The sequence below is a fragment of the Protomyctophum parallelum genome (assembly GCF_964188405.1).
Source record: "Protomyctophum parallelum genome assembly, chromosome: 13".
NCBI lineage: Eukaryota > Metazoa > Chordata > Actinopteri > Myctophiformes > Myctophidae > Protomyctophum > Protomyctophum parallelum.
This window is the reverse complement of record NC_139708.1, coordinates 48,955,181-48,977,859: the sequence shown is the minus strand read 5'-3', so window position 1 is coordinate 48,977,859 and position 22,679 is coordinate 48,955,181. Positions and strand designations below refer to the sequence as shown.

At 43.5% G+C, this 22,679-nt stretch overlaps 1 protein-coding gene across 1 annotated transcript in view; it reads right to left on the bottom strand.

The window, feature by feature from the left end:
• Positions 1-22,679, bottom strand: part of LOC310868737 (protein unc-80 homolog) — a gene marked incomplete at both ends in the record, with an annotated part of 182,345 nt that overhangs the window by 134,764 nt on the left and 24,902 nt on the right. The window contains 10 exon segments of the mRNA XM_083779197.1: positions 2,819-2,866; positions 3,910-4,057; positions 6,123-6,254; positions 10,030-10,110; positions 10,112-10,408; positions 13,254-13,534; positions 14,219-14,362; positions 18,317-18,533; positions 19,248-19,382; positions 21,563-21,851. Coding sequence (XP_083635323.1) covers positions 2,819-2,866; positions 3,910-4,057; positions 6,123-6,254; positions 10,030-10,110; positions 10,112-10,408; positions 13,254-13,534; positions 14,219-14,362; positions 18,317-18,533; positions 19,248-19,382; positions 21,563-21,851 — 1,772 coding nt within the window.

The window sequence follows — 22,679 nt, the reverse complement described above, 5'->3', positions numbered from 1 at the left end:
TTCAGAGCGAACGTTTTTAACTCAAATCTTATATATTCTTTCAGAGCGAACGTTTTTTAACTCAAATCTTTGAATATATATTCTTTCAGAGCGAACGTTTTTAACTCAAATCTTATATATTCTTTCAGAGCGAACATTTTTAACTCAAATCTTTGAATATATATTCTTTCAGAGCGAACGTTTTTTAACTCAAATATTTGAATATATATTCTTTCAGAGCAAATGTTTTTTAACTCAAATCTTTGAATATATATTCTTTCAGAGCGAACGTTTTTTAACTCAAATCTTTGAATATATATTCTTTCAGAGCGAACGTTTTTAACTCAAATCTTTGAATATATATTCTTTCAGAGCAAACGTTTTTAACACAAATCTTATATATTCTTTCAGAGCGAACGTTTTTAACTCAAATCTTTGAATATATATATTCTTTCAGAGCGAACGTTTTTAACTCAAATCTTTGAATATATATATTCTTTCAGAGCGAACGTTTTTAACTCAAATCTTTGAATATATGTGACCAGTGCCAACAAAACATGCCTCATGTCGCCTTTTCCATTTTTCAGATTTTTACAGATTATTAAAGTACAGAATGTAAGCTTTCATATGATGTATCATTCAATGAAATTGGACAATAATTGAAGGAGATATAACCATTTTAAAATGACTGGGGCCTTTCACCCAAAGCTGAGAAAAGCCCTTTTCAATATTCACAACATTTTATCACCTTAGAGCTGGACATAAGTGGGTGTGACAATGGGAGGGACAAGAGACAATAGGACGTTTTAGCTGTCAACAGTGCAACACTAGAAACACTGACATGTTTAAGCCAGTAGAACAAACAATGCAATTTGTAAGGTGCCCCAATAAACCCTTTTGAAAGTACTAAGTATTAAATACTAAGTATAAGTATTCAAGTATTAAATATTAAGTTAAGTGTTCAATTTAACTTATACACTACCTGGTTGTAAATAGCTGCAGTACACCATTTTATGCAGGTCTACTTTAAGCAATCAAAGTCAGACAATTGACCCAGTATTTTAAATAAATAAAATCGACGCATCAGGCTATGATGTTGTGCGCTTGTAGATTTGCTATTTTAATAAACAGATCTGTCCACATGCAGTCACAATGCCTGGTTTCATTTATAGTAATTCCTGTGCATTCGATGGGTGGATTCATACTACATCGGGTGTCTATTTAGTGTGCAAGGCTTACATCCGGTCTAAAGCCCACCCACTGTATGCCCTGATTTATATACACAATACATACACGATCCGTATCCTCCCCTCACCGGATGTTGAATTAACAGTACTAACGGCCGTATTTGAAAAGACGTAGCTCTTTGCTGGGTGCGCGAGGAAAAAAAATAAGCGATTTTCCGACATTTACTTTTCAATTGATACCGTTTCTTAGAGACGGCCTACACAAACGTTCTATATACCAAATGAAAGCCTGCATTTCATAGTTTACATAGTATATAACCTTTTTTTAAATGAGCAAGAAATGAGCGAGTTGTGATTAAAAGAAAAGACGTGTGATCTCTTTGCTCTTACAGACGGCTAGCTAACTAGGCTAGCTAGCTTCTAGCCTGTTGTTTGTTGGTGAAAGACTCCAAGCTGGGAAGTGTATTTCAGCGAGTAGCTATACGTGGTTTTGTTTATTTTCTGTAAAGTCTAACCCAAATGCCCAGAATACTTCTGTGTTTACAAACACAAGCACGCTAATGGGCGGTGATCAGAGCGTGAAACCTGAGGACAAAGAGATTCCAGACCAATCGTAACCAACATGCAAATCTCGGAACTGCGCTCTTCTGCCTCCAGAAACTTGTTAAAAAACAAGCCCACTTTGACGTATAAATGTATACATTTCATTTGCCCAAATGAACAATCTGTTTGAATGAAAACCTTCTTCAACATTCAAACTGTATTAATATGAAAAAAAAAGAAAATCACATTTTAAAAAAAAACGAGTTTATTTATTGATTTAAGGCATGTTCATTCTGGCGACATGAGGCATATTCTGCTGGCACTGGTCACATATATTCTTTCAGAGCGAACGTCTTTGACTGACATAGAAACATATAATATAGGGTTTTTCAGAAAACTGTCAGGATTTAGAAGGCATTTGTAGAATCGTCCACTGCAGGTCTAAATGGATTAAATAAATAAGATAATAAGGTACTTAAGGTACCGTTATTATACAGTAGGTAAAGATAAGATTCAAACCATGCTAAATGGGTTAAGGTATACCGTATTATACCTATATATATATATATATATATATATATATATATATAGATACAGTAGGTAAAGATATGATTTGATACCACAGTGAGAGAGCGATGCAGGAATATGAGCAGCAGTGACTTGGGAATGATCATTATTGGAGCAGGTGAGGAGTATTAACTATCGATTAGAATTAATCATCGTTGTCATTATTATTATTATTATTATTATTATTATTATTATTATTAACCCATTCTGAACGGGAACCCCTTTTGGTGTTAGCATCATGTTATGCTTTAGCTATTGAAAAATAGCAGATCTACAAGCTCGTAGCGCGCCACCGAGTGGCGCGCTAAGAGCTTGTAGGTCTGCTATTTTTGAAAAATCGAAGAACGACTGTGACATTTTTTTAGAATCTGATCTCAGGTCAGAATGGGTTAATCGGACCAGTGTGTGTCCAGTGGAAACCTCGTATGAATCTGATCTCAGGTCAGAATGGGTTAATCGGACCAGTGTGTACTGTCCAGTGGAAACCTCGTATGAATCTGATCTCAGGTCAGAATGGGTTAATTGTTATTATGGGTATCTACCAATGTCTCTTTTTTTCCTCCTGGACCTCTCACCCGCACTGCCGTACTCTGCAAGAGAAAAGAGGCGGGGCAAAAAGTTGATTGACATCAATCAGGGGCCAATCAGCACACAGACATGTAGTTCAGAAAGGACGCGGCGCCCCCACGCACGCACACACACACACACACACACACGCACACGCACACACACGGAGACTGAACAGGGGGTCCGGTGTACTTTCTCAAACAAGACACTCATCGGTTGGGTAACTTGCCAAGTGGATATTTTGTAAGCTTTGTAGGTTAATTGTCGTATATATATATTGGCCCGGGCAAGACCTTTTTGTACGTCTCTAAATGTTTTGATGAATTGAACATGGTGGACCCTCTTGTAAACAAGTGTATAATGCTTAATCGGGGTCGTCTACTCACAGTTAACAGTCTTTGTATTGAGTTTGTGTTTGAAATGTACTGTAATTCTGCAAACTGTTAACCCATTCTGACCGAGCATCCATTTTGGTGTTAGCATCATGTTCTGCTTTACCTATTGAAAAATAGCAGATCTACAAGCTCGTAGCGCGCCACCGAGTGGCGCGCTACGAGCTTGTAGGTCTGCTATTTTTGAAAAATCGAAGAGCGACTGACATTTTTAAAATCTGATCTCAGGTCAGAATGGGTTAATCAGACCAGTGTGTGTCCAGTGAAATGGCGAGAAACCTCGTATGAATCTGATCTCAGGTCAGAATGGGTTAATACATATTTCAATCAATCAATCAATCAATCAATGCTCGGGCGGTGAAGTTGCTCGGGGGGGGGGGGGGGGGGGGGGGGTATTCATGGCAAGTGTACACAACGGATGAGTGTGCAAGGAATAAAAAGAAAGGAAGGAATCGCCCGAAGTGGATGAAGAAGAGAGAGGGACAGACATAAACAGTAAATATATATATATATATATATATACAAAAGAAAAGTAATACCTATGCAGAACATACGTTATAGTATTGGACACGGGCATCTTCGGGACATCTCGATTTTGGAGGTGTGTGTGTGTGTGTGTGTGCACCCACACACCCACCCACACACGCACACACACACACACACTGCAGACTTACTGTCGGTGATGGGCTCCATACAGAAGCCCAGCAGAGCATGGAGGAAGTCCACGATGTTGTTGAGAGAGTCCTTGTTGACGTATTCCCTCATGGTCTGTCGGAACTGCAGCTTGTCCAGCTTGTAGAGGCTGGTCAGGCAGTGCTGGGCCTGCGGGGGGGGGGGGGGGGGGGGGGAGTCTGTTACAGCCAGGGGGGCAGTCAGCCAGATATTTCGTGAAGCCTCATTTGAAATCGGTAGTTCATAATGGCCTGTTGTGGCGCTGGACTGGACCCAAAAAGCCCCATAGCTCCATAGAGGCCCATGTATTTTGGCCCAACTTCACCTAGACTGTATTACCTTAATAAACATGGTCATGAATACTTTCTTCTTCCAGTCACTAGTTTAAAGTCTCATTTCTAATGTCATAATATTCTTTTTGGAAAATTATGGTCCCATTAATTAAAAAAATGAAGTCGCGTATGTTCTGAGGGGCGTGGCTACCGTTACAGTCTATGATCGGGATTCCCCTCCCACTCAAGAGTCTTCTCCTCCCACTCGAGTCAAAATAAAAACCAACGGAGAAGAAGGGGGGAAGTCCCGCCTCGTTGTCTGGGCAGCCAATGACCAGCTGGTACAAAACGGAGCCAGCCAATGGCCAGCTGGTACCAAAAGATGGCGACTTACATCAGGAATTAGCATATCATTACAGGCTTCATTTTACGTTCATGTTAGACCCGGGGAACGCTTTGTCCATATTTTTTACAGTCTATGGTTACAGCAGGGGTATTCCCCAGGTATACCCCTTGGGGGTGAGGGGCAGTTTGCCACCCCCTCATCCTCACGACACCGACAAGCTAGGGGGTCAACATCAACATTGTCCACGACAAATGTGTCCGTTGCGAAGGCTACAGTAGGTCCAGTCTGTGGCAAATTTTTAGGTTTTCGGTTTTAAGCCCTGCACACACCGGGTGCGCAGCGACGCGGCAACGCCTGGAAAATAGTACGGTGGCGTATCAGAGCGGCAGGCGAGGCGTGAACGCCGCGTCGGACGGAGCCGGTGTGGGATAGGTTCGTCGTCATCGTACTATAATTCAATCAATGTCTGAATGTGTGTCACTGTGACTGCCGTAGCTCCTCACTGCCTGCACCAATCACTCCCACTTTTCACACAGGCATTGACCATAATAATATGGAGGTCTTAACGAAGCCCTTTTTACAATGTAACTAATTATAGATTAATAGTGAATTTATCAGTGAATTAAAAATGCGAAAACGCACCCAGAGCGCAGTACCCCCCGCGGGGTAAGGGCTAGTTGAAAATAACGGGGGCGGCTGTTTTGACGCGCGGCGTTCGCAGACGGTGTGTGTAGCCCTTTACACACCTCTACAGCTCCGTCAGTCAGACAGACAACAAAGCCCAAACGAATCGATGACTGAAGAAGCCGCTTATGTGGCTTTTGCTCCGTGGAGGACGGGACATTTACATTTAAAAAGCTACCGGATGGACGCGTGGATAACGTGCATGCATGCGTGCAATAATATCGGAGAGGGAAAGGTTCCATAATCCATACGACCAACGTCGGCTTCCATGCTAGCTGCTTCAGCTTAACCCATTCTGAACGGGAACCCGTTTTGGTATTAGCATCATGTTATGCTTTAGCTATTGAAAAATAGCAGATCTACAAGCTCATAGCGCGCCACCGAGTGGCGCGCTACGAGCTTGTAGGTCTGCTATTTTTGATAAATCGAAGAACGACTGACATTTTTAGAATCTGATCTCAGGTCAGAATGGGTTAATCAGACCAGTGTGTGTCCAGTGGAAACCTCGTATGAATCTGATCTCAGGTCAGAATGGGTTAAACATGTCTCGCAGAGGACACCGGAGGCCCGCGGTGATTTCACCACATGTAGCACGAAGCCGGCAAGCTGTCCTCGATGCGAAGCAGCAAGCGTGGAAGTCCGTGATCACTCGGTGTCAATTATGACGGCAACAGGCCCGCAAAAATACATTTTAGTCGACTAAATCACCTGTAGATTTAGTCGACTAAAATCGTATGACATTTAGTCGACTAAAACTAGACTAAACACTAGAACATTCCAGGTGACTAAAATGTGACTAAAACTAAGTGAAAGCCATTCAAGAGACAACGAAAACTAAAACTAAAATAGAAATTTGCTGCCAAAAACAACACTGGAGAGGCCGTGAGGGACAACAGAAGACCAGGCGTCTGACCTGCATCCGTAGGCGGTCTCCCGACAGCCCGCGGTGTCCCTCTCCACAGCCGTACGCACAGCCCAGAGACTTGACGATCTTAATGAGCATCGTTAGAGCCAGCCGGTGAGCGCTGAGACCGCCGCCTTCATCCTGTTTTAATGAAACAACAAAACACAACACGTTTTAACCCTTAATCCATTTAAGACCTGAGGGCAGTTCTATACAAATGTCTTCTAAATCCTGACAGTTTTCTGAAAAAAACCGCCATGTTTCTATGTCAGTGGTGCTCAAACATTCTCATGTCAAGGACCAACAGAATTATCTGAAAATGTGTTGTTCCAGGGACCCCCCAAGAAGCAAACATATGAGTTAAAACGTTCGCTGTGAAAGAATATACCGTGTATTCAAAGATTTGCACACGGTCTTTCAAAAATAGCAGACCCTACAAGCTCTAGGGCACTATTTTTCAATAGCTAAAGTTTATAATAATGGTTAAAACACAGAAATGGGTTAATACTTTGTTGACCAGAGGCAAGCTCACAACGGGGCGGGTTAGGACGCGTTGTCGCGAGATATTTTCACAGAATGTTCCCCCAGAATAGAGCGTATGCGCGTTTAGGGCATTAAGCAACTAGTCGACTAGTTTACTAGTCGACTAGTTTACTAGTCGACTAGTAAACCCACTAGTCGACCTTGTTGGTACTAGTTGACAAGTTGATAAGAAAAATAGTTTATTAAAGGTTTTATGACATTCATTTTCATTTCTTTTTCTTTTTCTTTTAGGTTTTATGACCTCAATTACACCCAAAAAACCTGAACTTTGAACATTCAGTGGATTTTCTGTGGTCTGAAGTTTTCTTTGGGGTTTTTTGGGCCTTTTGAGCTACAATGAAAACAGGCAACACAGTGAAACAGTGACATCTGCTGGCAAATCCCATTGACATATATGGGATTTGCAGTAAGTGATGTCACTTACTGCCAGCAAATCAGAGCACCTGTTTGAGCCAGAAAACCCCAGATCACAGAAAATCTACTGAATGTTAAAAGTTCATGTTTTTTGGGTGCAATTGAGATTAGAAAACCTAAAAAAAACAAGAACAATTCCAAAACCTTTTTTTTAATGTCACAATCCCTTTAATAGTTATTTTTCCGATTGTGTAGGCCTCAAGATCAGGTAGATTATAGTTATAGTCACCAATGTACAAAGTTTTTAAATGTACAAATATTTATTTAAAAAAAATACGTTTTACATAATAGGTAGTTAGTCGACTAGTCAACTAGTAAAAATGACTAGAAGTGAATGCCCTAGTAAGCGCGTGACATCACCATCATACCCGGAAGTTATGCGGGAACGCCTACCGAGTGTCAAAAAACGACTTTCAGTCCTTTGACAGTCATTCTGATTGCATTAAATTATGTTAAACGACATTAAATTCAAATTTGCCACTCGATTTGCCATTCACTTTTTCCATGCGCATACCTTCTATAGCATGGGTACAGTATATGTCAAACTCAAGGCCCGGGGGCCAAATCAGGCCCGTGAATGAATTACCTTTGGCCCCGCGGGATGATATTTAATTAGTATTAGAACTGGCCCTCTGGTATATTGCACGGACCACCATAATACTACAAGTCCCACAATGCACTGCAAGTTGATTGTCATGTATCGAGGGCCCGCAAGCGCAAGCATGCGTCTTCTCTTCACTATTGATCAGCAGTGAAAGTATATCAACTTGTGGTCAACTTTCGGCTATACCCCTCTCCCCAAAAATGGCCTGTGTGTTGAAACACAGTGCGGCCCTCGACTTGTACCAATTTATTTATTTTGGCCCTCTGAGTATTTGAGTTTGACATCCCTGCTCTATAGGGACGCCTGTAGGCTTCATATACACTTAAAGGTATATTCAGTGATTTCACTTAATTCAAATATCACTTATTTTTTTGTTTTGTTGTGATAATCCTCCCTACTATAGAGTGTGCTGGCCATATAAGGAGTTCCTCCCTGTCCCCAGTTAACCCCTGGGGGTCAAAAAACCGTAGGTTTCGTTTTTGACTCTCTATCCTGATTGGACGAAAGGCTGGGTCCCACAGCCAAAAACGAAACCTAAGGTTTTTTGAGTGAAATCACTGAATATACCTTTAATTCTAAATGAATCATTGTCTAAAGTAAACTTGCATTTACACATTCCCCACAGATAGATTTCAATACAACACATTACAGACTTGGATTAACCTACATTTAACCTACATTTAAAGCAATAAAACAGACAGAATCTAATAACCATAATGCATAGAATCTCATTATGATGAGTGCATTTGGAATCCCTACACAAGGTCACTTCAAGGTCACTTCAGCAGGGGGCTACAAAGCTCTAAACCTGCATTGTTTCAGGGTTTTTTTTCAGTGGTTCTAAAATAAAATTTAGAAACCTTTTAACAACACAAACTTCCTTGTATGGATGATGGGGGTCCCTGCTGGCACAAACTAGTTTCAAAAGGGCCGGGGTCTGCAGCCAAATACAGATTAATTTGGGGGTCCTCGATATCCAAACGCTTAACACATTCTGGGCGGGAACCCCTTTAGGTGTTTTAAGCATTATGTTATGCTTTAGCTGTTGAAAGATAGCAGATCTACAAGCTCGTAGCGCGGCACGTGCTTGTAGATCTTCTATATTTTTGAAAAATGGTGAAAATATATCTCTCAAATATTAGCTTCTGAGAGGTCCCTGGAACCATGCACTGCACCCACCATGCACTGCACCCACCATGCACTGCACCCACCATGCACTGCACCCACCATGCACTGCAACCACCATGCACTGCAACCACCATGCACTGCACTGCACCCACCATGCACTGCACCCACCATGCACTGCACCCACCAACATGCACTGCACTGCACCCACCATGCACTGCACCCACTGCACCCACCATGCACTGCACTGCACCCACCATGCACTGCACCCACTGCACCCACCATACACTGCACTGCACCCACCATGCACTGCACCCACCATACACTGCACCCAACATACACTGCACCCACCACCATGCACTGCACCCACCATGCACTGCACTGCACCCACCATGCACTGCACCCACCATACACTGCACCCACCATGCACTGCACCCACCACCATGGACTGCACCCACCATGCACTGCACTGCACCCACCATGCACTGCACCCACCATGCACTGATCCACCATGCACTGCACCCACCATGCACTGCACCCACTGCACCCACCACCATGCACTGCACCCACCACCATGCACTTCACTGCACCCACCATGCACTGCACCCACCACTGCACCCACCATGCACTGCACCCACTGCACCCAACATGCACTGCACCCACCATACACTGCACTGCACCCACCATGCACTGCACCCACTGCACCCACCACCATGCACTGCACCCACAACCATGCACTGCACTGCACCCACCACTGCACCCACCATGCACTGCACCCACCATGCACTGCACCCACTATTGAACCCACCATGCACTGCACCCACCATGCACTGCACCCACCATGCACTGCACCCACTGCACCCACCACCATGCACTGCACCCACCACCAGCACTGCACTGCACCCACCATGCACTGCACCCACTGCACCCACCATACACTGCACCCACCATGCACTGCACCCACTGCACCTACCATACACTGCACCCACCATGCACTGCACCCACCATGCACTGCACCCACTGCACCCACCATACACTGCACCCACCATGCACTGCACCCACCATGCACTGCACCCACCACTGCACTGCACCCACTGCACCCACCATACACTGCACCCACCATGCACTGCACCCACCATGCACTGCACCCACCATGCACTGCACCCACCATGCACTGCACCCACTGCACCCACCATACACTGCACTGCACCCACCATGCACTGCACCCACCTTGCCGTTAGTGTCCTTGCCATTCTTCATATCATCCTTGCTTCCTTGGCCACTTCCACTCCCACTGCCACCACCCCCCCCCTCCTCCCCCATCTCCTCCTCCTCCTCCTCCTCCTCCTCCTCCTCCTCCTCCCCCAGGGACCCCCTGCTGGGACCCCCCTCCTCCTCCTCCCCCGGTGTCCTTGCCCCTCATGGCGTCCTGCTGGACGTTCTCCTTGTCGTGGGGTTTGGAGGACCGCCTCTTGTCCACGCCCCCAGGCGCCACGCCCCCGGGCACCACGCCCAGCTGCAGCAGGCAGTCGATGATGTTCAGCGACACGTCGCAGATCCTGGAGCTGATGTCGTTCCTCAGGATGGCGTAGAGCGCCCGCAGCACCGCCTGGGTGAGGGAGTGACTGAAGGCTCATACATAGTCTGGATTTTCGGTGGTTTTAGGTGACCACCGAACTACAACATGACGTCTATATATATATATATATATATATATATATATATAATTATATATATATATATATATATATATATACTTGCTGACTCACGGTGAGGTGAATATATTCATATTATATAAATATATCATATATATATATATATATATATATATATATATATATATATATATATATATATATATATATATATGGCTGACTCACGGTGAGGTCCAGCATGCCGTTCTTCATATATATGTATATTAGAGCTGGGACTCGATTAAAAAAATTAATCTAATTAATCAGAGGCTTTGCGATTAATTAATCTAGATTAATCGCATTTTAATCGCATATCATTATTTGACCCGAGAACAGTGAGAAAGCATTTTTTTTAAATGGATTTTGGTATACTAGTGAATCAATGAATAGTGAATACATAAGTTTAAGCAATAAAACATTGTTTTTGTAGTAATAGGGGTAATAATTCTTTATAGAATAATTGCACACAACTGTGCTGTAATCCACGCTACCATCTGATAGCCTTTTAAATCCTATTTCCAATCCACGGGGACAAGCAAAGTGATCTCAGCGGCTTCCCCCAGTCTGGTGAACTGTCTGCGGTTTCTGTTGGTGTTATTGTCTGAAGAGGACACGGACACTTGGTGCGCAGGTCCGTCTGAAAACTGTCCAGTGACAACGTTCCACAGTGAAAAAAATAGTGCGATTAAAATGCGTTAATTTTTTTAATGCATTAATTTTTCTGTAGTTAATTAATCGTAATTAATCGCAATTAGTCCCGGCCCTAATACATATATATATATATATATATATATATATATATATATATATATATATATATATTGATGACTCACGGTGAGGAGGGGGAGGAGGGGGGGTGGCAGTGGGAGTGGACTCACGGTGAGGTGAATATATATATATATATATATATATATATATATATATATATACTTGATGACTCACGGTGAGGTGAATATATTCATATTATAATATATATATATATATATATATATATATATTGCTGACTCACGGGGAGGTCCAGCATGCCGTTCTTCATATATATTTATATATATTTATATATATATATTAGTCCCGGCCCTAATACATATATATATATATATATATATATATATATATTGATGACTCACGGTGAGGAGGGGGAGGAGGGGGGGTGGCAGTGGGAGTGGACTCACGGTGAGGTGAATATATATATATATATATATATATACTTGATGACTCACGGTGAGGTGAATATATTCATATTATAATATATATATATATATTAGGGCTGTCAAATGATTAAAAAAATTAATCAGATTAATCACAGCTTCAAAATTAATTTAATCATGATTAATCACCATTCGAACTATGTCCAAAATATGCCATGTTTTCCTGTTTATTGTTGTGGAAATGGAAATATAAATGACAGAAAGCGGATATACATTCGTTTTTGAATGTTTTTTGTTTTCTAATGCATTTAGTATAGACATGATGTGATGTGAGCATTTGTAGGCCTAGCCTACACTTTGAGTTAAATCAACACTGGCTTTTGGCCATGTAGACTGCGGTCCCCCAGGAGGAAGTCACTAATGTTGCTCTGGAGAGGGAAGTCTGGAACACTCTGGTGGAGCTGTTGCCCCTGCGACCCGACTAGGGATAAGCGGTTGAAGATGGATGGATGGATGAATAGAGACTGGGGTCCCAGTCCAGAGATGAAAATCATAATAAAATGGCCTAGGCTACTTTCTATCAATTTAATTTGGGGGTCCTTGAAATTAAAATAGCTGAGAAGCAATGGGTTAAACTGTAGACTATAGTTAATTGAAATTCACAAAATACAATAATGGCACATAAGCATTTTTGGAAACAGGGCTTGGTTTAGAAAAGCCTATATTTTGCGCTAAAGTAATTATTGAATAACAAATAAATGTAGGTTTTAAGGCTAGATGAATGGCATTGTAGTGGACTGTAGTGAGAGGCGAGATTGTCTCTCCTTCATTACGGGACTGCAGGACTAGTCTGGAGATAGTTAGTCGTGAATCAGCTTCAGTCAGTGTTTTGGTTCGTACCTGGAGTTGTGCATTAACTCCGCTGTCGGCGCTGTGCACAGCAGCACAGGGGAACTGTCTTTAATATATCCATGGTCGTTTTCAGTTGCTTTCCATGTGCGACACAAAAGTACCATGTGTTTGTTTTGGTAATAGCCTACTGCAGGCGCAGCCATGCTGATTCACGTAATCGCGTAGGACAAAACGAAACCAGCCGGACAAACATTAATGGCATTTTCAAAATGTCCACAAGTTGCGACGGACCCGAGTGATTCTTGCAGCGCGCTGATAGCTAACACTAGTAGTGTGTGTGTGTGTGTGTGTGTGTGTGTGTGTGTGTGTGTGTGTGTGTGTGCAGTGTAGCCTAATGGGGCTTTGCTAGGCAGACAAAGTAACGCAACAGAGTTACAGAATCAAACCACTTTGCAACCAAACTACAATACACAAGCTATCTCTCTGGTGTTGTCCAATCATGACTGTGTGCTACACAGTGACAGATTTGTTATGCTCTGGACGTTCCTGAGCCGCGCGCACGGGCGCATGTTAGGGGGAACACTAACATGCGTTAATTGCGTTAAATATTTTAACGCAATTAATTAACGCAATTGATTAATGCCATTAACGCGTTATTTTTGACAGCCTTAATATATATATATATATATATTGCTGACTCACGGGGAGGTCCAGCATGCCGTTCTTCATATATATTTATATATATATATTGATGACTCACGGTGAGGTCCAGCATGCCGTTCTTCAGCACAAAGTTGTTGGTGCCCTCGATGCTGTCGCCCTCCTCCGGGCAGGAGTAGTTGATGCAGGAGTCGGTGAGGCTGCGCGGCAGGTTGGCGCACGCCAGCGGCTCCTCGCTGCAGGGCGGCTGCAGCTCGCCGGGCGCCGGCGGCGTGCACAGCTTCTTCATGTGCTCCGTGAAGAAGTCGGCGTAGCCCACGTTGAAGGACGCCACCGTGGTGTTGAACGCCGCCATGGTGATGGTGGAGATCTGGGAGCGCACTATGGGGGGGGGGGGGGGGGGGAGTTCTGCTATTGTTAAACAGCTAAAAGTCTAAAATAATAGTTAAAGTGGTTAAAAGCTATATGAGGCGACACGGACGCGTCCTCAGGTCTGAATGGGTTCAGGTGTGGTCACCGTGACTGGTGGGGACTACTAGAATTACCTTCCTTAACGGAGTTTAGAGTTTTTAGACTTTTATTAGGATCCCCGTTAGCTGGTGCATAGCAGCAGCTAATCTTCCTGGGGTTCCACACAGAACATAAAAACATGACATTCGACATGAATGACATTACAGGACATACATTGCAGGACATATACAGGATATATAAAGAAAAATTAAATTGAAAATATTATCCTAATCATGATCATGATTCTGACTGGGCACCCATTTTGGTGTTGGCATCATGTTATGCTTTATCTATTGAAAAATAGCAGATCTACAAGCTCATATCGCGCCACCGAGTGGCGCGATACGAGCTTGTAGGTCTGCTATTTTTGAAAAATCGAAGAGCGACTGACATTTCTAGAATCTGATCTCAGGTCAGAATGGGTTCATCAGACCAGTGTGTGTCCAGTGGAAACCTCGTATATGAATCTGATCTCAGGTCAGAATGGGTTAACGGTGTGGTCAGTGCTGTGACTGTTGGAGTGGTCAGACATGTTGTCTCTGAGCAGTGCATTACCTTCCTTAACGGTGTGGTCAGTGCTGTGACTGTTGGAGTGGTCAGGCATGTCTCTGAGCAGGGAATGGTGAGAGTGAGAGTGTTTGGCACTCAGGCTGTCCACGTCGGCGCTCATGTCCGAGCTGCCCCTCCGAGTGAATTTACCTTTGAGAGAGAGAGAGAGACGACAGACCAATTCATTCACTTACACTGCAGAGACACAACAGTGATTTGTAGATCAGTGATTTGTACCGCATTGTATACCGAATATAAGACCTATAACCCATTCTGGGCGGGAACCCCTTTTGGCGTTTTAACCCTTGGACTGCCAGTCCCAATTTTTTTGTTTGGGTAACAAATTGGCATATTTTTTATTCATCGTTTTAACATACAAGAAAGATCTGGTGGATTGAAATGATGTTTTTTCTTTTTTCTTTCATTGCAAATGTATTCTCTCGAATCGCCACCAGATGGCGGGAAAGCACCATTATGCTGATTTTGGCTAAAATAGACGGATCTTCCTAAGTCACTTCCGGTTCAACGATCAACAACATCCTGTAGTATTTTGACCCTAGTCAATAGCTTGGCTGGTCCGGATTGCTAAGCTAATGCTATATTTTTCATAACTAAGTCAAATTAACCTCAAATCAACCCCAAAAGATAGCAAAATATCACATTTTTTACAGCGACGCACATAGAGACGGCGTGCGTGCACGATAGCGCACGATCACGCGGATTTCGGCCGTTTTTTGGTAAATTACATCCAACATTAGTGATATTAGCGAAAGAATATTAATTTTTGCTCTTTTGACCCCGCGATAACTGATATTGATTGTCATTCCGTTTTTTTCGTTAACGGGAGGTTTAGATTTTTCGATTAATTCAGTTTTTTCCGTTAATTGTAGGCCAAGGGTTAAGCATTACGTTATACTCTATCTATTGAAAAATAGCAGATCTACAAGCTCATATATACGAGTGAAGGTTTTTAACTCATTATCTTTGCTTCTGGGGGGGTCCCTGGAACAACATATTTTCAGATGGGGGTCGGCGGCCAATTACATACATTTTTGGGGGTCCTTGACATGGAATAGTTTGAGAACGACTGACACATATAGAAACATGACGTTTTTCAGAAAACTGTCAAGATTTAGAAGACATTTGTAGAATGGTCCTCGGGGTCTAAATGTTTTAAAATAGCAGCTACAGCTGTGATATGAACGACGTGCGGTTCAACAGAGTAGTTCAAAAGCTGGCCATGTTAACCAAACAGCAGAGGAGAAGTTTATTCAACTGCAACCAACACACAAACAGCGCAGTATCTTCAAAACAGCGTCTCCTTCATAACCCTGCACTAACCATCTGTCCCTCGCTATTATGTCCCCCTAACAACCTCTGCATGAAAAGAGGAGTTAACAGGCAATTATGGGCACTATATTTGCCCATAAACCTCAAGTTTAGCAGCATATACAGTTAAAGGGATTGTGACATTAAAAAAAGGTTTTGGAATTGTTCTTATTTTTTTTAGGTTTTCTAATCTCAATTGCACCCAAAAAACATGGACTTTTAACATTCAGTAGATTTTCTGTGATCTGGGGTTTTCTGGCTCAAACAGGTGCATGATTTGCCGGCAGTTTGTGATGTAAGCTCCTGCAAATCCCATATATGTCAATGGGATTTGCCAGCAGATGTCACTGTTTACACTGTGTTGCCTGTTTTCATTGTAGCTCAAAAGGCTTCCAAACCCCAAAGAAAACTTCAGACCACAGAAAATCCAGTGAATGTTCAAAATTCAGGTTTTTGGGTGTAATTGAGGTCATAAAACCTAAAAGAAAAAAGAAAAATAAATGAAAATGAATGTCATAAAACCTTTAATATACGGTAATATACAGGTGTGATGGTACAATTCGGGAGTTTACCGGAGTTTGTTGGAAAGTTTACCGGGAGTTTCCTGTAATATACACACTTCAAGTATTCCATGCTTTTCGCAGTGAACATTGGCATGTAATGTTAGTTCCTACCTGGAACTAACACTAGATGTAAACGCAAGGGGACCTGCGATATACTATAGCCTCATTGCGACTGGCATAAGAAATACCAAGAGACTACGATTTATTTTCAATGTTGTTACTGTAGGCTACCTTTACTATGGTACTATGGTACCTTATTGAGCGTCGCAGTCCCTCCCCCTTTCAGAACGACGAGTGGCCCAGGAAATGAATCCAAATGCATTTTCTCCATAGGCTTTTCTTAAAGTATTTATTTAAAGACGGTTACGCCGCGGACAAAGCCAACTCGGATCGTGACAAATCATGACAATGAACACAATATTTTGGGCCGATCAAATCATTAGAAAGAAGAAAATAAAGGCAGGAGACAACACCATTTGTTTTGTTTTTCTTCTTATAAATTATTTGATCGGCCCAAAACATTGTGTTCATTGTCATGATTTGCTCACGATCCGAGTTGGCTTTGTCCGCGGCGTAACCGTCTTTAAATAAATACTTTAAGAAAAGCCGATGGAACTGGTTGGAATAACCGTGTTCCTTCCACGCGCTACGTCCAACCAGGGAAACTCCCCCCTGTCAGGTGTAAAGGAGCAACTTGGACACTCAGGCATGAAGGAAGCATGAGTTCAAGTCCGTTGCTCTCCCCTTGGTTGGTGGAGGGTGTGTAGAGCCCAGGATCACATTAGATGATTGACACAGGGGTGAAAAATGGGTTACAAAATCGTGGGATAAAAAATATTAAAGGAAAAAAAAAAAAGTGTGCTTTGGTGTCTGTCTGCAACAACACATAATTACACTTCTCGCAAAAAGAGCCTGAGAGGAAAATAAGGTTTTTAATGAGCTGACCCAGTTCAGGGGCTGACGACGTCCTCCGACTCACCTAGAGAGCTCTATAATAATATTATTATTATTATTATTATAACGAGAGCTCTGGGAGAGACGAGCTGGAAGCATAATGAGTGTAACGAGAAGCGATGGAGAGTCTAATGCATGTCAAGGACCCCCCCCCCCCCCCCTCCCAATTGACACTAATTAGCCTGCGGACCCCCCATAAGAGAAGATTTGTACGGCTCTAGCAGTGATTCTCAACCCGTTTTAATTTCAAGGGCCCCCGCAGTTTGACATGCATTAGTCTACGGATGCCAGTTTAATGGCATTTCTATCTCTGGGACCCCCCCTCTGGGACCCCAATTGTAAAATCAATGTTAATTTAACTTACAATTTAAGTTACAGTCCCATAATGGTCCATTTGGTTCCAAACTGTCATTTTAGCTGGGGACCCCTTGGAACTCCCTCAAAGACCCCACTTTGGGAACCACTGGTCTAATGGACTGAATTCAGTAATACAAAAGAATAATAATAAAATGCCCCACCAGAAAAAACAAAGCTATGGGTTGAATCGTAAAAGATGGTATACTTGTTAAAGGTATAGGGATTTTCTTTGGTTAAAACATGTCTTAAAAAAGGCAACGCGCATACAGTTATTTAATATAACTTCAAACCAACCGCGTCTGAAACAGCGCGGCGCGGCCAATGCAACGCCACAACAGAACAGGCGTACAGCAGCCAGCAGCAGCAAGAGACAACGGCGAGTCATGCCTGCAGAATACGCTCCAAATAAATCCATATTATGCCTAGTTCGGTCTCCAAAGCCCCGACAACACGCATTCCAAATGGACTCGCCCCAAGTTGAAATAATAGTTTTCAATGCGAATTAGCTAGCTATTAGGCTAACTAGTGTTAACCCCTTTTGGTGTTAGCATTATGTTATGCTTTAGCTATTGAAAAACAGCAGATCTACAAGCTCATAGCGTGCCGAGCACCGAGTGGCGCGCTACAAGCTTGTAGGTCTGCTATGTTTTTGAAAAATCGAAGAACGACTGACATAGAAACATAGCTTTTTCAGAAAACTGTCAGGATGTAGAAGAGGTTTTTAGAATCTGATCTCAGGTCAGAATGGGTTAATTCGGTGCCTCTTGTCATGAGGAGGTTTGGGAATCACTGCTTTACGCCACCACCGCCTGCCTACCCATGATGGTGGCCTGCTTCACACCACCACCGGCCTGCCTACCCATGATGGTGGCCTGGCTGCTTCACACCACCGCCTGCCTACCCATGATGGTGGCCTGCCAGCCGCTGCGGTCCAGCGCGCGCCGGTCGTCTCCCAGGCCGGAGAAGCTTCCGAAGGAGAAGTTGCTGCGGGTGGGCGACACGTCCAGGTGGTCCTCGTGGAGCAGGAAGGGGACCCCCATGCGCCTCTGGCGCTTCTTCCCCGCGTGGTGGTACGGGATGGAGCCCTTCCTCTCGCGGTCGTCGCGGCGGTTCTTAAACTGCGGACGAAGAAGCGGAGAGAGAGAGAGAGAGAGAGAGAGAGAGAGAGCAGGTCATCCTATAGCTGCTACGGTGGGATCCTATTCGTTTCTTCCTCGATCTCAAAATGACATCCATGGGTACCTATGGGTATCTATGTTAGACACACCCACAGACACACCCCCAGATTCTCAGCCACACCCACAGGTTTATTGTGGAGTGCAAGCCCGTTGGGACCCGACCAGGGCCCGGGACGTTTCTCTGTACCTGACCAACGGGCCCAACTTAAATATATGTTAATGGTGATTTAGAACACTTTCCTGGGGGCGTGTAATATGTGGTCTTAAGGCCCATACATAGTCTGGATTTTCGGTGGTGAGGTGACCACCGAACTACAACATGACGTCACTGAGCCGCGGCCAGCCCTTCTCTCTGTTTTTTACTCACCACTGCTCAACGTTATTTATTGCCCAATTATTACTTATGGCCTCTGGTATGGAGGCTAATTAGCCTCAACGCGGCGGTCCTTATGACCTCTGGTATGGAGGCTAATTAGCATCAACGCGGCGGTCCTTATGACCTCTGGTACGGAGGCTAATTAGCCTCAACGCGGCGGTCCTTATGACCTCTGGTACGGAGGCTAATTAGCCTCAACGCGGCGGTCCTTATGACCTCTGGTACGGAGGCTAATTAGCCTCAACGCGGCGGTCCTCATGACCACGCTCTGCTCACACCTTCTTGAAGATGTTTATCCCCAGGTCAGAGGCCAGGTCGGGGACGGCCGCTCTGCGCAGGTTGGTCAGAGACACCTTGGAGAACGTCTCCGACGACAGAGACTTCCCCTCCTCGTTGCACTTCATGCTCATGTCCTGCACGCACACGCACACGCACGCACGCACACACGCACCAGTGGGAGACGGCAGTGATGATATTACGAATTTAGTCATTTAGCTTCCTTAATCCAGAGTGATTTACAGTAAGCAAGAACAACGCAACATCAAATGCATGAAAAAAATTGTCATCAAGAATCATGAGGAAGCTTATGTGGAATATTTATATAGTGAAACTATATGCGTTAGGGCTGTCAAAAAAAATCGATTCGAGTTAGAATCGCGATTCTAATGCCGTTTTTTTTTTTTTTTGCACAAATGTATCTGTACCTGACAGATAGTGCAAAGAAGAAAAAAAAAACATGCACAGGTACTACCTGTGCATGCAATGCATTATGGCCTGGGTTTCTACATAGTGCATTTACTACCAGCTAAGCTAAGCCTGCCAATTGTATTTATTTTACACCTGTTTTAATACTAATGTATTGTTCTGGTATTGAGTGAGAAGAGATTTTGTAACTTTTGTACTGGTTCGAATTTGTGCAAGCTAAATGAGACATGTTCTTACTCTTGGATTTAACCTTTGTGTGTTTAAATCATTCAGTTGATAAAACCTTTACAATTATACAAGCTTTTTACTAAATGTACTCTGCTTTCATGCCAGAAGACTGGAGTAGATCATGCTAAAATTCTATTTAATTGTTTTTAATAAAAATAAAAAACTGCTTTAGAATCGGAAAAAAATCTTTTTTGAATCGAGAATCGGAAAAATCGAAAAGATCGTTTTTGAATCGAATCGTCACCCCAAGAATCGGAATCGAATCGAATCGTGGGACACCTAAAGATTCGCAGCCCTAATATGCGTATAGTAGAAATCATTCTAAGCCTAGAACCCAAGCCATCCAGGTCCAGGAACCTGGTTCTTCATGAACATAAAACCTATGATTGTGTGGGGGGGGGAAATAAATGAATATTTAATTACTACATTTAATGAAATATCCTTTGTTTAGTGTTTATTTTTTTTTATTTTTTTCACAATATCAAAGGATTTATGGTCATTCGCCAGGATCCTGGATGGCTTGATTCAATAGGCTTAAAATAATTGATTTAACCCATTCTGACCGGGCACCCATTTTGGTGTCAGCATCATGTTATGCTTTAGCTATTGAAAAATAGCAGATCTACAAGCTCATATCGCGCCACCGAGTGGCGCGATACGAGCTTGTAGGTCTGCTATTTTTGAAAAATCGAAGAACGACTTGACATTTTTAGAATCTGATCTCAGGTCAGAATGGGTTAATCAGACCAGTGTGTGTCCAGTGGAAACCTCGTATGAATCTGATCTCAGGTCAGAATGGGTTAAATATTTATGTAAATCTCTATGGGGGGAAAAAAATCAGCGCTAATATATTAAAGTCTAACTCATGTTGATCAGGTGATGTAATGGTGATGTAAAACAAACGGTGCCAACACAAACATTAAATTCTCCTTATTGTTAATGTTTGTGTCATATGGACAAGATGACGCAAATTTTCCCTTCATTGTCAAACTGCGTTTTTAAAACAAACATTGAACTAAAAACAAACATTAAACCTGCGTATACAGTAGGAGGGCCCTCAAAAATGAATGGCAGATTTTTCAGTGGTGCCAGAAAACCACGCCCACTGCTATGCGCCCATAGTCACGCGACCGAGACGAATCTGTCCGATTTCTCGCATTCCACGTCTGATTGCCTATAAGATCTAACCTGACGCTGCCAGATCCAAGAAGCTTGCTATACACTTTGTTTCACAGCTTATTGGGATCTGGGATCTCGGGAGCAAATTCGATGACGGGGCTGTTCCTTTTTTTCCAAGATACTTGGTAGATGATTGGATGGGACCGTCTGTCTATCACCGTGTGGGCGTGCAAACACAACCAATCATATTGACGTGTCTATATATAGCGTGACATCCCGTTTCGCACATATCCCGCCCTTAGCTCACGCTGATTGGTTCGAACCACGGAGCGGTTCGGTGTCAGCTCAACTCCCTGAGAGATCCCAGATGGTTGCTGTGTCGGAGAACATGGTTACCCAATACCGCCCCTATCTGGCAGAGTCAGGTTATATAAGATCGGCATCTATTAACGATTCGAACAAAACATCCTCAAGTCGCGAACGCGGCTTACAATTATGCGGAGCTCGTTTAATTATTATTATTATTTTTAAACACACACACCTGCGTTTTGTGGGTGTTGACGAGGGAGGGCGGCGTGGCCGCCACCATGGAGCTGCTGCGGGGGCGCTGCAGGGGCGGGGCCAGGGGCTCGGCGGCGCCGGGCGCGCCGCGCTCCGGCCTCTCCTCCAGGATGTGGCGGAGGCGCGTCAGGTAGAAGAGCAGCGCCCAGTGCACGCCCTCCTCCGTCCAGTGGGGCTGCAGCAGGCAGCGCAGCACGGCCACGTCGAAGTAGGTGGCGTAGCGCGCCCGCTGGCCCAGGGACGGAGGCACGCCGGCGGGCGCCGACGTCCTGAGGAGACGACGACGGGGAGGGAAGAGAGGAAGGGAGGAGAGATGGGAGTCATTTATACTATAGGACCAGAGAACCAGAGACACTACGAGAGAGACTACAGAGAGAGATGGAGTCATTTATATACTATAGGACCAGAGAACCAGAGACACTACGAGAGAGACTACAGAGAGAGATGGAGTCATTTATATACTATAGGACCAGAGAACCAGAGACACTACGAGAGAGACTACAGAGAGAGATGGAGTCATTTATATACTATAGGACCAGAGAACCAGAGACACTACGAGAGAGACTACAGAGAGAGATGGAGTCATTTATACTAGGACCAGAGAACCAGACACTAAACACCACCTCTCTACTAGAGAGATGGAGTCATTTATAGTAGGACCAGAGAACCAGAGACACTAAACACCACCTCTCTACTAGAGAGATGGAGTCATTTATACTAGGACCAGAGAACCAGAGACACTACGAGAGAGACTACAGAGAGAGATGACTACAACCTTGAACCCAGGGGACTTCTTTAGTTTAGCTCTAGACGCAAATAATCAAATGAGTTTAATATATGATTATTCTTGTAATGTTCCAATGGCATAATATTGAAACCATTCATTCAAACCATTCATTCAATCTATATAATTATAGTTATTTTATTTCTAATGGATTCTTGTTTATTTTCGGTTTTGACACCAGTGTCGTTATTGTTCATTCATGCTGAGGAAGGCCTTAGGCTGTTTGCTGCTGGGGGAAAAATGGAAATGAACAAGAATCCTATTAATTATTACTTTGAACTATACTCAACTGAGTGCTTGCTTATTCTCCTCT